Below are 15277 nucleotides of genomic sequence, written 5' to 3' on the forward strand. Positions count from 1 at the left end.
CAAATCAGCATATCAGAATGATTTATGAAAGATCATGTGACACTGAAGACTGGCTCAGAAATAAAGTACATTTTAAAGTATATTAAAGTAGAAAACAGTTATTTACATTTTTTATATTGAATCACAATTTTACTATTCTACTGTATTTTTCATCAAATATGAACGTTTTAAAAACTTGACCGACTCTTTACATTTATCCTTCCACATCTGCAGAAATTTCAGGACATTGAAGAGGCTCATTTACGGCAGATGAAACTACTGATCAAAGCGTATTCACACTCCATTGAAGACACACACGTACAGGTTGGGCAGGTATGGCTCGCGTTCACTCTTGAGATTTTACCTACTCCTATATTCTGTTTGATTTCTGATATTGTGCTGAAAACTGTTCAGAAGAATAGGCTCTGAGGCTCAGAGTTGTTCTAGTCAGCATGGTCTCGATTAGCTGTGCTTAATGAAATCTTGTTCTATCACCTTTAGGTCCATGAGGAATTCAAGCAGAACGTGGAGAACATTGGTATTGAGAACCTCATTCAGAAGTTTACAGAGCAGAAGGGAACAGGAAAGGAGAGACCCGGTGAGTCACAGACGTATAAAACACTTTTCGGTTACATCTATCATTCCAGATAAACTTTCTGGTTTCTCAGACATAGATAAAGGCCGGCCAAAGATATAAATGGATTTTCAGTATGCTCTAGGACCAGGCTGAATTTATGTGTAAAAACTCGCCCCAGAAGAAATGTGTAATAAAATATTCAGCACATTTGATTGATTGACTTTTATGTTGCATTTCTGTTAATAATGCTTTGAAAATCATTTTTCTGCAAATTTTAGATTTTGCCATATAGTGACTTTCAAAATGTAATGCTGTGCTCCAAACTTTCGTTAAATACTGTGTTGTATGTGTGTGGATAAGGTCCAGTAGGGTTTGAGGAGTATCTGTCCTCCCTGGTATCTGAGAACAGTAAAAAGAGTCGGGCTAAAGCCTTCAGGATCCCCGGCTTAGGAAAGAGAGACAAGGAACCCGATTCAACGTGAGTCATGCATTCATATGAAACGCTATACATTTAAATGTTATAGATCAAGGCTGGAACCAACATCCTTTCAGAGTAACACCCACAATAATTCACAACAGCGGTTGATCAAAATTAGTTTTTCAGTGACCAATTCTTCTAGATTGTTATATACTGAATAACAATAACTTTTCATACCTCTTATGTCCTCTAGGGATTCAGCTGTGGCAGATGCTCTTGTGAGTTCTCATAACACACACACACAAACACATGTTTATTTCACAATATTAGTGAGGACATCACATTGCATAGACTTCCATTGATTTTATATTAGGTTACCGTTAACCCAACCATACCCGTAAACCTACCCATCACAGAAACATTAGATTTAAATAAAAACGTGTTTATGGTCTATTTATATGTCCTTTCAACTAGTGAGGACCAGAAAAATGCTGTCATAAGATTTCACTATATAAGTGAGGACATTTGACCATCACAAGTATAGCCAAACCTGTGTACACACACACACTATTGATTTTACACTCAGAACAGGTTCAGGTTACTAGTCATGTATTATCAGCTGTTCTTGGTTAAACTTCTGCAACTCTTCTTAGAGCATCTGAAAAAGTCTCATCTCAAACAGTTGTTAGTTTATTAATATGCATACACAGATGATTGATATATATATATATATATATATATATATATATATATATATATATATATATATATATATATATATATATATATATATATATATATGTATGTGTATATATATATATATATATATATATATATATATATATATATAATGTATATATTTTAATTATTTAAATATACTTCATTCCCAATCTTCAAATACATGTATTTCAACTACTTAATTTTGAGATGGCCGTCACTGTAAGTAAAAATAACTTGCAATTCAGTGGGTGAGTCAGATGTTGATTAAATATACTGTTGCAATGATGCATTCAGTGAAGGATAGGCCAGACTGATTCAAACCCATAACTCCTAACCTTCTGAGTCTTTTTGAATCAGTCATTAGGAGAACTTAAATAATAATTTGTTAGTTAATCAAATTACACTGCTTATTATGTATATGTTTTTTGTACTAAAAAGAAACTGCTCACAAGAGTCATTTGTTGGTGAATCTGACTTACTCTACATCATTATGCTGTATGATTGATTTTTGTCAGATTTAGCTAACTTCTAAGGACAAATAAACCCTTCTCCACAAACACACACAGACATACTGTCCACTGTTTGGAAAACTGAAGACTCTTTTTCTACTCAGACCTCAGTGTGTATGAGAGAGTGACGTGTCTGGCATGGTCTGGTTACCTCATTAAGCTATATTTAACCTTGTCAATACTGAGGGTGTTTAATGAATGTCTGATAACCCACTGACTGCCAGAGATCCTACATAAACACACACTTGTTACAGGCTGTTATGTAAGACTTCAGCTTTAGTCAAACTCTCTTAAAACTTTAGTGCTATTTTAATGTGAGCCATGGCAACAGCATTTGTATGAGGGAAAGACAGACCACATGCACGCTACAGACCTGCAAAGATTCATCACTCTGTCAGCTGATGTCCTGTGCCTTTAAATGTTGTTTTTTATTGTGAGCTTGTGCTGTCTATTTGTGCTTGTGTGTAGAACTCACCCCTCGAAGTGGACGACGAGGGCTTTGTCATACGTGCAGACATCAACCAGAATGATATCCTTCAGAATAAACCATCAAGCATGGATGCAGTGAGAGTGTACAGTGTGCGTGTGCAGAAGTGTGTATGTGTGTTTACATACAGTGGAGTTCATAAGTTTGAGACCACTAAAAATGCTTCAGTTCAGTTTAATACATTTATACCATCAGCTGTTGTCAATCTGCATTAACTTCACAAGTTGTAAAACATGACAACGATTGAAAAAAATGATCAAAATAGCATCTTGTACGGTACTTGTTTACTTTTTAATGACCTATAAAAAGTGCAGAATCTTAAATATCTTTCATTAATTTTGTCATAACATTTATTTTATTTTGAATCCCTTATTTTCAATATGGCTTCAGACTTTTGGACCATAATGAGGGTCTGGTGTTACTCTTAGATTCCTGAGAAGTTAAGTTCATTGTGAGGGGTGTTTAAGGATATGAAACTCAGTAGTGTCCCTAAATAAGTTATTCATTTGTGCAGTTTATTTATTCAGAACAGCTGTGTTTGTACATTTGCACTCATGTCTATTTGTGTCCGTGTGTGTTTTCTGGTCCTTCTTTGTACCTGTGTGTGAGTACATGTGTATCCTGTATGGTGTCTGGATTTGCTCCTTAACAGCATTGCTCTCTACGTTGTTCTGCTGAGGAGAAGGAGGGAAATTTTTACTCCAGCGACTCGGATTTCGATGATGAAGAACCCAAAAAATTTCACATCCAGATCCGACCGGTTGCCAGCAGTAACCGTAGCAACTCAGCAGCCAATGAATTGGAGCTGAAGGCCACAGTGGGGGCGTTGACCCTGCCCCCTAACAGAGCGGTAAGAGATGGGGGCTATTTAATCTTTGATAGCTGAAATGAGACTGATGATAGACTTTTATAGAGTCATTATACTTAAACCTGTGTGTGTGTACATATTTACAAACTTTAAACATATGATGTATTTTTCACTCAAAAATGGCAAACAATAAACTGCTTTAACCTGATTGGCTGGCTTTATACAACTTCTGTTAGTCAGGGTGCACAAGATTTGACTAGTTTGCCGGTCATGTCTAATATTAGCTCTTTGAGACAATCAGTCACTGTATTTGTCCACGGTTGTGAGTTTTAGGATATTTATTTTATATTAATATATATATGTCTATATAGTTTTTTTAGAAAATCTACACATAAACACACGTTAAAGCAAAATGATGCATCAAAAATGGCAAGGAAAGTCCAGTGTGTCATATTATTTGTTTAGGAAAATAAATGAGACAGCAAATCATGAAAAATATGGAGCAAAAAAACATTGACTAAATAGTAGTAATGACACTTTATGTCATTCATCCCATCCTGTAGGTGTCAGTAAAGAAGCAGCTCTCAAGTAAGTTCACTTAAATTGCTCTTTATATCTCAGACAATATTGTGTATGTATGTTAGTGTGGATATTTCTCACGTGTCCTCTTCCTCTTTTACAGGGAACTCCAGTTCAGCAGGTCGATCTGAAGGGGAAGGGGAAAGTGTTCCCCAGAGAGGTCTGTCACACTTCTCAGACATCAACTTCTGTGCTCTTACAGCCAGAGTTATGATCATTCATTTTTCATTGCTCATGCAATGTTCCTGTGACTGTTCCTGTGATTTCAGCCAGCCATCTCAAATGGCCACAATGACACAGACATGTCCCACCTCCTGTGTCTACATTAATAGATGTCGTTATCTCACAAACAGCTCAATCTGAAACCTTAATCACAGCAATCTGCAATCCAGCTGACCTTGGGGTCAGCGTCATGCATCATAACAGCACTGTCATTATTGTCTTATATTGACCGACTGATCTCTGGTCAGCTGAATTGCTGTAATTACTGCCTCCGAATAAGCTCTATTTTTGTATCGTGGGTTTTGACAATAATAGCTGGAAACAATTTGGTGTGTGGTTTGAAGAAAAAGGTTTAAGGCTGTCTTCCTCCCAGGCTGGCTATTACTCTAACGTATTTGCAGAGATTAGTCATGTAGAGGAATGGTACTATTTTGATAGCACGTGGTTTGAACAACTTTATGATTAAAATTTGTTATATTTATTACTCAGTAATTGTGCTGTACATTACGTTGTATGGGTGTAGTGTGGTGTAATGGTTAAAGATCTAGAAGAGATGATCCATAAACAATCACCGATGTAACCGTGAGAAAAGCACATAACCTAATATTTTTCCAGGGAGACTCCCTATAATATGTGGACTGTAAGTCACTTTGGATGAAAGCATCTTCTAAATGACCCCTTACTTAACTGTTTTATTTTATTATTATACTGTTATATTGTGCAGTAAAGTAATGTTTTGTTGTTGTACAGAGGGAGAACAGGAGAGTCTGCGTAGATCCACATCCAGCCCAGATCACAGCAGGTACAGACAGATTTCCCATACAGCATAATTACTGAATGCTTTAATATGCAAAAATGCAGATTTAATGGTGAAAGATGTAATTTTCGTGGCATTTAATGCAGAAATGCTAAATGCTGAATACGAATGTGTGCCCCAAACTCATACCATATGTTAAACAAGAAGAGGACAAACTGAACGAAAAGGCAGTTTATTAAATAAATTAAAAAAAATGTTAAATTTAATTGATTTATTTAAATTATATAAATATAGATTTGAATATTGTAAAGATTTTTTTATTTATATTATTTTGATTATATACAGTGTTCAAAATTTTGGGGTTGGTACATTTTTGAAAGAAGATTCATATGCTCACCAAGACTGCATTTTATTTGGCAGTAAATATATTGTACAGTAAAAACAGTAATATTGTGATTGTGAACAGTAATTTATTCATGTGAAATTTCTGCATCATTACTCCAGTCTTCAGTCACATGATTCTTCAGAAATCATTCTAATATGCTGATTTGCTGCTCAAGAATTTATTTATTATTAATATAATTTATTATTATCATCAATGTTGAAAACTTTTGTTCTGCTTAATGTATTTGTGGAAACAGTGATACATTTTTTCAGGATTCTTAGATGAATTGAAAGTTCAAAGAAACAGCATTTATTTGAAATGGAAATCTTTTGTAACATCAAGTCTATACTGTCACATTTGAACAATTTAATGCATTCTTTCTCAATAAAAGTATTAATTTCCAAAACTTTTTATATTGATATTATTTCAATCATTCATTTAAAGATTCTTTTTTTCCCCTCTCATCTCTTCAGGTTGAGTTCCACAGCATCTGGTCCGGACGCCCTGTTTGGACCTCCTCTGGAGTCGGCCTTTAAATCCCACAGCTTTACTGGCAGAGAGCAGCTCCAGAACAACTTTGCTGCATCTAAATGTAAATCTCCAGCAGCACACACACCACCCCCGGCCTCATCACTGTGATAGATGAGAATCGACTGGACGAGCTATTCTCTTACCGCGTTTTAAAATAACGGAGAATTAAAAGCTTTAAACTAGCCTAATGTGTGTCAAAGTGTGCGTTACAATATTCTAAGAATTAATTGACTCGCTTTAGCAGAACTGCTTGTGTAGGCATTAAAGCATCAATTATTCAATTATGGACAAAAGTGGAATGTGAATTATGTTTCTGCAGTCAATCTTTTCCTTATCCTCTCTGTTAAGAAATTTCCTTTCTGATCAGTAATAGACTTTTCTCCATGTTTGACAGATGCCGCATTCTCTTCGGATTCATCCTCTCCTGAGAATGTGGAGGATTCCGGACTGGATTCGCCTTCCCATCAGCCCCTTGGAGTGTCCCCTGAACCCAACGTTTGGGCAGCCTGGCCGTCTACTCAAACTCAATCTAAAGACTCTGTAAACCTGAGCCGATCCTCTGACCCATTCCTGGCTGCATTCCGCGACCCCTCGCCCGGTCGGTCTCCTCTCCCACAGGACGACTCCACCAATGCCTGGCCTTCCAATCTACGTTCTCCACGTGCCCCACCCAACGTCGAGCCCACCACCTTCAGCTTCCCAGCCTTCTCCCACAGCCTGGCGTCTTCAGAACTGGAGCCCTGTGTGTGGAGCTGTAAACACATCCCTCCAGAAGACCCCTTCCTCGCTGTGTTTGAACGCTCCGCCCCCAAAGACAACCTGCCTCCACCTGATGCCTGGGTCCCGACTCCCCCTCGGCCCACCAGGGATAGCAGGGCTGTGGAAACCCGCACCGATCCCTTTTCCGTCTCTCTGAATGACACTAAAACCCTCCCTCCCCCATCCTCCTCCCGCAAGGAGCGAGACAGGAAAAGAGATCGTAGCGTCCCGCCTCCAGAGTCTCCGGATGATCCTTTCGCTATTACTATGATAGGGAGTCCAACGCACCAATCGGCGCTGGCGGCGCAGGCAGCTGCACAAAGCAGAGCTGGTAGTAATAGGCCGACACCCAGTCCTAACTCCGCCCCCAATTCTCAGCCGAAGAAAGAGCTGGTGCATTGGAACTCGGTGCATAACCCCTTTAGTGAGGGCACTACGAATAACACTGTCACGCAAGAGTCGACCAGAAAACAGAGATCATTTAACGACGAGCCTCGCAGGAACGGACCGCCGCTCACACGGCATTCTGGGCCGCAGGAGGACCTTTGCTTCTCTACAGACAAGGACCAGAACTTCCTGGATATTAACACACAACCAGGTATTGCAGATTAGTGAATGTCTGATATGGTGTTTTTATGGCCGATTCTGATACTGATATTTAGAGAGCAAAGTGGATTATATAATGGCAATATGCAATGGCCCCAAAAAGTGTATAAACAATTAACCCTCATTTAAAAAGTGGCATTTCTTATAAAGAAATGCAGCACAAGCACACTTTTCAAGTAAAACATTCACACTTTTCAAGTAAAACATTTCTCAAAAAGAAGCTTTTTAGGTTTAAAATGATAAAACAATAAATGTATTGCTCAAAATAGAGACAATAAAGAGAGACAAAAACCCTTTCTGGTTGTCAGACATTGGGGAAACACATTCATAGTTAATATGATGAACTACACCTGTGGTTACTCTGCGAGAACACACATAGATAATTGCAAAATATCTATGCAATATGAAGTTAGTTCTGCAGCATTTGATTGCAGATGCCACTTAATTTGATATTTTATATTTTATAACAAAATATTTTATATGTAATGCAATAATATTCAATCACTTACAGTAAGTGTCTTTTATTTATTTTTTGGATCCATTGTATAATACAATTTAATGATAACAAAAAGTTTAATTTACGCTTACGTTCAAAAGTTTGGGGTTGGCTAAGATTTTGTTAAGTCTCTTATGCACACAAAGGCTGCATTTATTTAAACAAAAATACAGAAACACAGAAATGTTGTGAAATAATGTTGTTTATTCCAGAGCATCATTACTCCAGTCTTCACTGTCACATGATCCTTCAGAAATCATTCTATGCTGATTTGGTGCGCAAGAAACGTGAAGAATCTGAGATTCCGATTAATGAAAGAATCATTCAGAGCGGTTAAATAAGTTGTTTCAGACTCAGAAAAACACTTATTCACGAATCAAGAATTCCATACAAATCTTGTATGACAATATTTCCAGTGAATGTTCTGTATGTTCCGGGAACAAAGCTTTCGTATGGTTTGGAATAGCACACAAGTCGTATGGACCACTTTTGAGATTGAAAAGTGTGTCAGGGTGTTATTCAAAATTCCAAAACCGTTTCAGAATTCCAAAGCTCCATGGAATAAAGTCATGTGGGGTTGGAATGACATGAGGGTGAGTAAATAATGACAGAATTTCCATTTTTTTCTCTTTCAGTCTCCCAGCATGGTTTCAGGCAGGACAGCACTGAACGTCTGGCATTGGCTCCCCCTCGGTCGGTTCGCTCCAAGCGTTCCTCAGGCAGACTCAGTGGCTGTGAGCGGGTAAATGTTCCACAGACCTCATTACACAATCTATCCAACCAGCACACTTAAGCTTTTTTAAAACCATATAAACAAATCCCTTAATAGGGCTCTGCTGCAGCCTCTTTCGTTTTTCTCTTGTTTTATGAGATGTGGTTTCTCTCATGTGGTTCTTCAAATTGCTCCCTTGACTTTAGCTCTTAATTAACACCACTACTGAGATTCCACTTCAAGCTTTTAATTGCTTTATTCTGGGAGGTAACAAATAATATTACAGGACATAGAAACAAGCCTCTGGTAATTTGTTCAGCCCAAAAACACTCTTTTCAATCCACACAGTAAAAGGAGAAAATAAATGGGGAGGTGACAGATAACATGGACATAAACTTTTTTCAACATCGATATTTTAGTTTAAAATAACGGAAAACATATATTTTTAGTCTGGTCTATGTCTTTTTTTCACTATTTTGAATAATTTGTATGCTTATTTATTTAGCTTTTTTTATCTGTTCACTTAAGTCCTGCGGTGTGAAAAATGGATTTGAAAAAAAAAACATATATATATATATATATATATATATATATATATATATATATATATATATATATATTCCATGTAGTCTCCTCATTAAAAGGGTTAGTTCACCAAAAAATGGAAATTCTGTCATCATTTACTCACACTCCTCCATATGAATTTAGCAGTTTAGTCCAAATTTTCTGAAGAGACTCGATCACTTTATATGATAAACAGTTTTATTTTAGGCTTTTATTCACATATAAACATTGATCAGCGAACATAAACAGAAGCTCAACTGAACCTGCTTGACACTAGAACAAACCTCTTGCTGAAGCTCAAACGAGCTGCGTAACACGAGAATGAACCTCATTGGTTCTCGCACGTCAAGCGAACATGCTTGAGCTTCAATTTACCACAGCTGATGTGTGAGGTGATGAATGTTTATATGTGAATGATGAAAGCCCAAGTTCAATCTGTTCATCATATAAAGCGATCGTGTCTCTTCAGAAAATGTTGACTAAACCGCTCAGTTCATATGGATTAGTTTTACAATCTCTTCATGAACGTTTTGAAGCGTCAAAGTGTCATTTGCGTAGCTGTCAATGGAGAGACAGAAATCTCTCAGATTTCAATAAAATATCTGTATTTGTGTTCTGAAGATGAGCAAAAGTCTTTGGAACAACATGAGGCTTTGTAATTGATAACCCTTTAATATGAGCTCATAAAAGTGGCATGTATAATTATAAAAAAATAAAAAATGTATACAAAATAAAAATGTTTAAAATATTAAAAATAAATTATAATTTATTTTAATTATTAATTTACTATAAATTATAATAATGATATATAATTATAAAATAAGACTTTTCTGTGGTGTGTCTCAGTCTAGGTCTCTGTGCTCGTCTCCGCTGCCTGAGCCCAGTCCTCCCCTCACCTCCTCATCCTCCTCCAGCCCCAGTGAATGGGGGATGCAGAACCGCGTCCCCAGCCCAGCCCGAGGTGACCCGAGGCACACTCCTATTTCCCTAAACACTCGCATTATCACAAAACTTAATCTTATATTACTCTGAGAGACAACCTCAAGAGCTTTACTGTAATTGAATTATGCTAATCTAATGTAGACATATGCACATTAATGCTGGGGACAGTCAGGAAATGTCCTCATGAATGATTTTGTCCCCATCACAGCATCTCCCAAATCTTATTTCGTATTCAACTGCTGATCCATTTATTTATCCATCCTCCGACAAAGTCCAGGGACCGACTGTGGCAGATGAAGTTATCAAGTTATGTAATGTGACCCTGCAGGTTTGTCGCGAGGACCCAGTCCCATATCTCTGAGTACCCAGGAGTCTTGGCCTGTAGCCACAGCCATCACGGAATACATCAACGCCTACTTTAAAGGAGGAGAACACAACCGGTCCGTCTGAGGTTCTTTCCCTCCATCTGGAGGACAAAGTCTTTTATCACTCTGTAGCTCCAACTGAAAGTGATTTGCTGTCCGACCGTTTGTGTGTGTTTGGGTTTCAGCTGTCTGGTTAAGATCACCGGCGACCTCACCATGTCATTTCCTGCCGGCATCATCCGCATTTTCACTGCCAACCCCAACGCACCAGTTTTAAGCTTCCGATTGGTGAACATCTCTCGAGTGGACCACTTCTTACCCAACCAGAAGTTACTCTATAGGTATGATGCCACACACACAACTGGCTTGTTCTGGGTTTAATACAAGCTCTGTGGACAGCATCTGTGGTCTTTGTACCTGCAGCGACCCGTCACAGAGTGACCCGGACACCAAGGATTTCTGGTTCAACATGCCGGCCTTAACGCTCCACCTGCAGAGAGAGGCGGAGCTTAACCCTCAGGCCTCCTATTACAATGTGGCTCTGCTGAAATACCAGGTCAGTCATCACAAACCTAATGAGTGCTTGAAACCTAAACGAATATTCCACAGTCAGTTCAAGTTAAGCTCAGCAACAACATTTGTGTCGTAATTCATCAATGTTTTAAACAGCTTTACAGCTCAAACAATATAAACGTTTTAACTGAAGAATTCATGTACACTACAGTTCAAAAGTTTGAAGAAATTAATACTTTTATTCAGGAAAGATGCATTAAATTCATCAAAAGTCACAAAGACTTTTACATTATTACAAAAAAACTCAAATTCTGTTCTTTTGAACTTTCTATTCATCAAAGAATCCTGAAAACACTTTATCACAGTTTCCTCAAAAATATTAAGCAGCAACAGTTTTCAAAATTTATAATAATTTATTTTTTATAAGAATAATTTTTGTAGGATCATGTGACTCGGAAGACTGGAGTAATGATGCTGAAAATTCAGCTTTGCCATCACAGAAATAAATGACATTTTAAAATATATTAAAATAGAAAATAGTTGTTTTAAATGTTTTTAATATTGTACAAAATTATTGTTTTTTCTGTATTTTTAATCCAATAAATACAGTCTAGATGAGGATAAGAGACTTCTTTCAAAAACAATAAATCATTTTAACAATCCCAAAGTGTAAAACTGTTATAGTGTAAGTGCATTTATAAAATTATAAGCATCACATTTCCGCTTTTAAATCCCTCCCAAAATTGGCCCAATTAACTTTCATTCATTTTTACTTCCATAAATGAATCTTGATTTGAACCTTTTTGGTGTTAATCAACTAGCCTGGAAATCCAGACCTAAATCTAAAAGATTAATGGTCTGGTGTCGACTAATGGAAATTGGCCAGCTCGAGGGGCGGCACCAAGCACGCATTTGAAAATCTCACTGCACGCAATTGGATAACACTCTTACCGTATCCGGTCGGCAAAACAGCAAAAACGTCCTTCTTGCAAAGGAACGATTCGAGCGCCGTCTTCTGTTCCTCTTTTAGAGAAAAAGCCAAGTCTAACTCGTTCATTGTAGCGGCCAAAGCCGTTTCAAACAACTGGTATTCATCCATAGGCATCTTGCAATGTTTACTAATGACTTCGACGTCACAGCGCTGTCGTCATCTGTTTAGCTCGCCTCTGGCCCGGATAACCCGATGTGATTGGTGCAGCTCAGATTGAGGGGCATATTTAATGAGCATCATTACTAGACACCAGAGTAACTCGCTGAGCAAACTCAACTTGTGCTCTCGCGAGAACTCTGGATTACCAGGGTATTAATCAACATTATTACATCGACAAACTCTGTCGACTATGCTTAACTTGCATTGAACCCGGAATATTCCTTTAAAGGTTAACATCTTTGAAAATGTTTATAATCTATCATAAAACTATTTGAAATGTTAATGCGAGTGTTTTTTTGATTGAACTCTCTCGTAGGCGTCATCTCAGGATCCGGGTCGCGCTCCCCTCCTGTTGTCCGCCGAGTGTCAGCGCAGTGGCACAGTGACCCGTGTGTCTCTGGATTACCACTGCTGCCCCGCAACCGCCCCCTCCACCCAGCTGACCACTGTACAAGTGCTGCTGCCCCTCGATCACACGGCCACAGACCTGCAGTGCCAGCCGCCCGCATCCTGGTGAGAACTGGAGGCACATTCATAACAACATATACGCAGTTTACGAGAAAAGAACATTGAGGTTTGGGTGGTTGCTTATAGAGATGGAAAGAAAAGAGCAAATGAAGTGAATATGTGATGAGAGAAGTGATAGAGCGATAGAGAGAACTGTGTTACTGACTTGTTCTGTTTCACAGGAGTGCAGAGGAAAGACGACTCCTATGGAAATTGCCCAACCTCTCCCCGACAAATCACAGCAAAGGTCACTGCTGCCACCTGTTCATCCTCTCCTTTCTTTTTCTGTCACTCATTCATGATTCATGTTTAACTCTTTCCGCGCCAGCATTAAAAAAAAAAAAGGTTCCCAGCCAGTGCCAGCTTTTGTGATCATTTAGTAATTTGTCGTTTTAGTTAACAAAAACAATAAAAAAGACTTCAGAAGCCATATATTGTATGTGTTTGTGACGAACAGACCTAAATGTAAGTCCTCACTCACTCCCAAATTAAACTAATGATTTTTGATTCTTGTTTGACATCATGAAGTCTAACCTGTACCACATTTGATTTAATGTTAGCGTACTGGGTCATAATTTTAGAGTTTTGATCTACAAACTGGTCACTATTCTGGCATCATATGGAATACAGGGATTATTTAAAATTCTCCTTTGAAATAATGTTAATGTGTGTGAAAAGTTCTAAAATGAAAACGTCAGTTTTTAAACAACAGAATAAATATCAGTCATAAAATGGAAGAACTAAAGAATATCTAACGAATATTGATTTCCTTGAAGAAAAAGACTGCACTATATATAGTTTAGCGCTGGTACATCTTAGCGGAGTTTAAAGTGCTGCACTGACACAAGATGTTTTCACTGGAAGTGGGCAGAAGAGCGAGAGGCCAAGAAACAAACTTCTGAATACATAAGATCAGAGGGAGACCGACAGAGCATCAAGGGAGGGTTGTGAACATTTTGGAAGCAACTGCATGTTTATTCAAATATGGGCACCATTAGGATATTTTAAGATGATCTTTTATTTCTAAAGGCTCTTGCACATATCTTAACAAGGTCTCTGTGATGTAAACCTAAGAGCAGCTGCTGACTCTCTCTCTCTCTGTCTGTGTGTGTGTGTGTGTTTATGGGTCTCAGGGTCTGGCACATTGTGCGCCAGTTGGCAGTGCCTGGAGGTTCCCCGCGGGCCTCCCCCGAGCCTGGCTGTGCAGTTTGTGGGATCCGGGGCTTCTCTGTCAGGCATTAACGTGGAGCTGGTGGGCAGCCGGTACCGCATGTCCCTGGTGAAGAAGAGGTTTGCCACAGGTGGGAGCCAGACCTACTTTTTGTCCCTCATAAGCAGCTCCCTTCAGTTCATAATTGTTTATTTAGTAGGATATATTGTTGCCAGGTGGTTGCTGATTGTTTTGGGTGGTCTCTAGGGGGATGCTTATGAAGTCTCTATGATATTCTAGCAGTTCATAGATGCTCAGGTCCCTCCTGCACTCTTAAGTTTAGATTTTTTGCCCAATTGCTTGGCACCATAACACACCTCCCCTCCACAAGCTGAGCATTTCCATAATAGGTATTTATGGTGAAATCTACTTGCATAACTTATGGTCACAGTTACCTTGAATGCAGTGTTGCTTTAAAGAAAGGCGTCTGCCGAATGCATGACTGTGAATATTTTAACCATTTAAATGCAGTATGTATAAATTTATCATTCAGAAGATCATTACCGGTTTCTAACAAGTGATCCATTTTTAAAACACGACTGTATATCTTGATGTTCACCTAATTATAACCATCACCACTTTTTGCAAAACTTGAACAGTCCCTTGTGCTTTTTAATATAAAGTATAATCTCTGAAAACAATTGTGCTTCTTAAGTGAGTTTAATTGGTGCTTGGTTATTAAATAATAGTTTTTGCAGTGTTTTCTTGGTGCATTCATTGTCAAATGTAGTAATAATGTTCATCTGTGTCGTTTTACAGGAAAATATATGGCCGGCTGTTCTTTGTGAGAGGTGATGGTGCCGCTCCGGTACCACCGAGGCACAACGTTTGCACTTTTTAAACCTACCTGGGCTGGTGGAACTGTCCATGTGCTAAAGGCCTAAACAGAAGAGATCACACTGTATATAGAATGTGATGTGTAGGAAATAGATAATACCCATGATGCATTGCTTTAGAATAAGTATGCACTGGGATTAGGGACCACAACCAGCCTCTACTCTTTTATCTGTATAGAATTGTTTGTTCAGTGTGCAAACCACACATTTATTTAAAGTTTGAAGAACTGGATGTACATTTCCTTTCATTTTTAGTGCACATTTGTGAATGAGTAAGTATGAATATGTATAATGGATATAAAAATTCTGACATTTATTGAAAAAAAAATGGTCTCATGTTGAGTATTCAAGAAAGGTTTACCTAAAGATAAAAATAAAACAAATCACACAAATAGACTTGTTTTTTTACTTTAAAGGGTTAGGATTCATGTCGTTCCAAACCCGTAAGACTTTTGTTTATCTTCGGAACACAAATTAAGATATTTTTAATGAAATCTGAACAATTTCTGTCCCTCCAATTGCAGTCCACGCAACCACCAAAAATTCATACATGGATCGTAAAACTAATCCATGTGAATTGAGTGGTTCAGTAAAAATTTTCTGACGAGACTCGATCGCTTTATATGACGAACAGACTGAATTTAG

At 38.1% G+C, this 15277-nt stretch overlaps 1 protein-coding gene across 1 annotated transcript in view; it reads left to right on the forward strand.

Annotated features, from left to right (window-relative positions):
* The window catches only part of fcho1 (FCH and mu domain containing endocytic adaptor 1), a 42394-nt gene extending 27399 nt beyond the window's left edge, over nucleotides 1-14995 (forward strand). The window contains exons 8-27 of the mRNA XM_081348170.1: nucleotides 214-312; nucleotides 481-577; nucleotides 917-1034; nucleotides 1228-1252; nucleotides 2672-2732; nucleotides 3356-3540; nucleotides 4062-4086; nucleotides 4181-4237; nucleotides 5050-5101; nucleotides 5915-6033; nucleotides 6367-7329; nucleotides 8469-8575; nucleotides 9956-10070; nucleotides 10380-10491; nucleotides 10602-10757; nucleotides 10840-10972; nucleotides 12396-12592; nucleotides 12769-12833; nucleotides 13720-13887; nucleotides 14556-14995. Of these exons, the coding sequence (XP_081204296.1) occupies nucleotides 214-312; nucleotides 481-577; nucleotides 917-1034; nucleotides 1228-1252; nucleotides 2672-2732; nucleotides 3356-3540; nucleotides 4062-4086; nucleotides 4181-4237; nucleotides 5050-5101; nucleotides 5915-6033; nucleotides 6367-7329; nucleotides 8469-8575; nucleotides 9956-10070; nucleotides 10380-10491; nucleotides 10602-10757; nucleotides 10840-10972; nucleotides 12396-12592; nucleotides 12769-12833; nucleotides 13720-13887; nucleotides 14556-14584 (2883 nt within the window). The 3' untranslated portion in view covers nucleotides 14585-14995. The remainder of the gene's footprint in view (nucleotides 1-213; nucleotides 313-480; nucleotides 578-916; nucleotides 1035-1227; nucleotides 1253-2671; nucleotides 2733-3355; nucleotides 3541-4061; nucleotides 4087-4180; nucleotides 4238-5049; nucleotides 5102-5914; nucleotides 6034-6366; nucleotides 7330-8468; nucleotides 8576-9955; nucleotides 10071-10379; nucleotides 10492-10601; nucleotides 10758-10839; nucleotides 10973-12395; nucleotides 12593-12768; nucleotides 12834-13719; nucleotides 13888-14555) is intronic.
* Nucleotides 14996-15277: the final 282 nt, after the last annotated feature.

Source organism: Scardinius erythrophthalmus, assembly GCF_964197995.2.
Source record: "Scardinius erythrophthalmus genome assembly, chromosome: 20".
NCBI classification, from domain to species: domain Eukaryota; kingdom Metazoa; phylum Chordata; class Actinopteri; order Cypriniformes; family Leuciscidae; genus Scardinius; species Scardinius erythrophthalmus.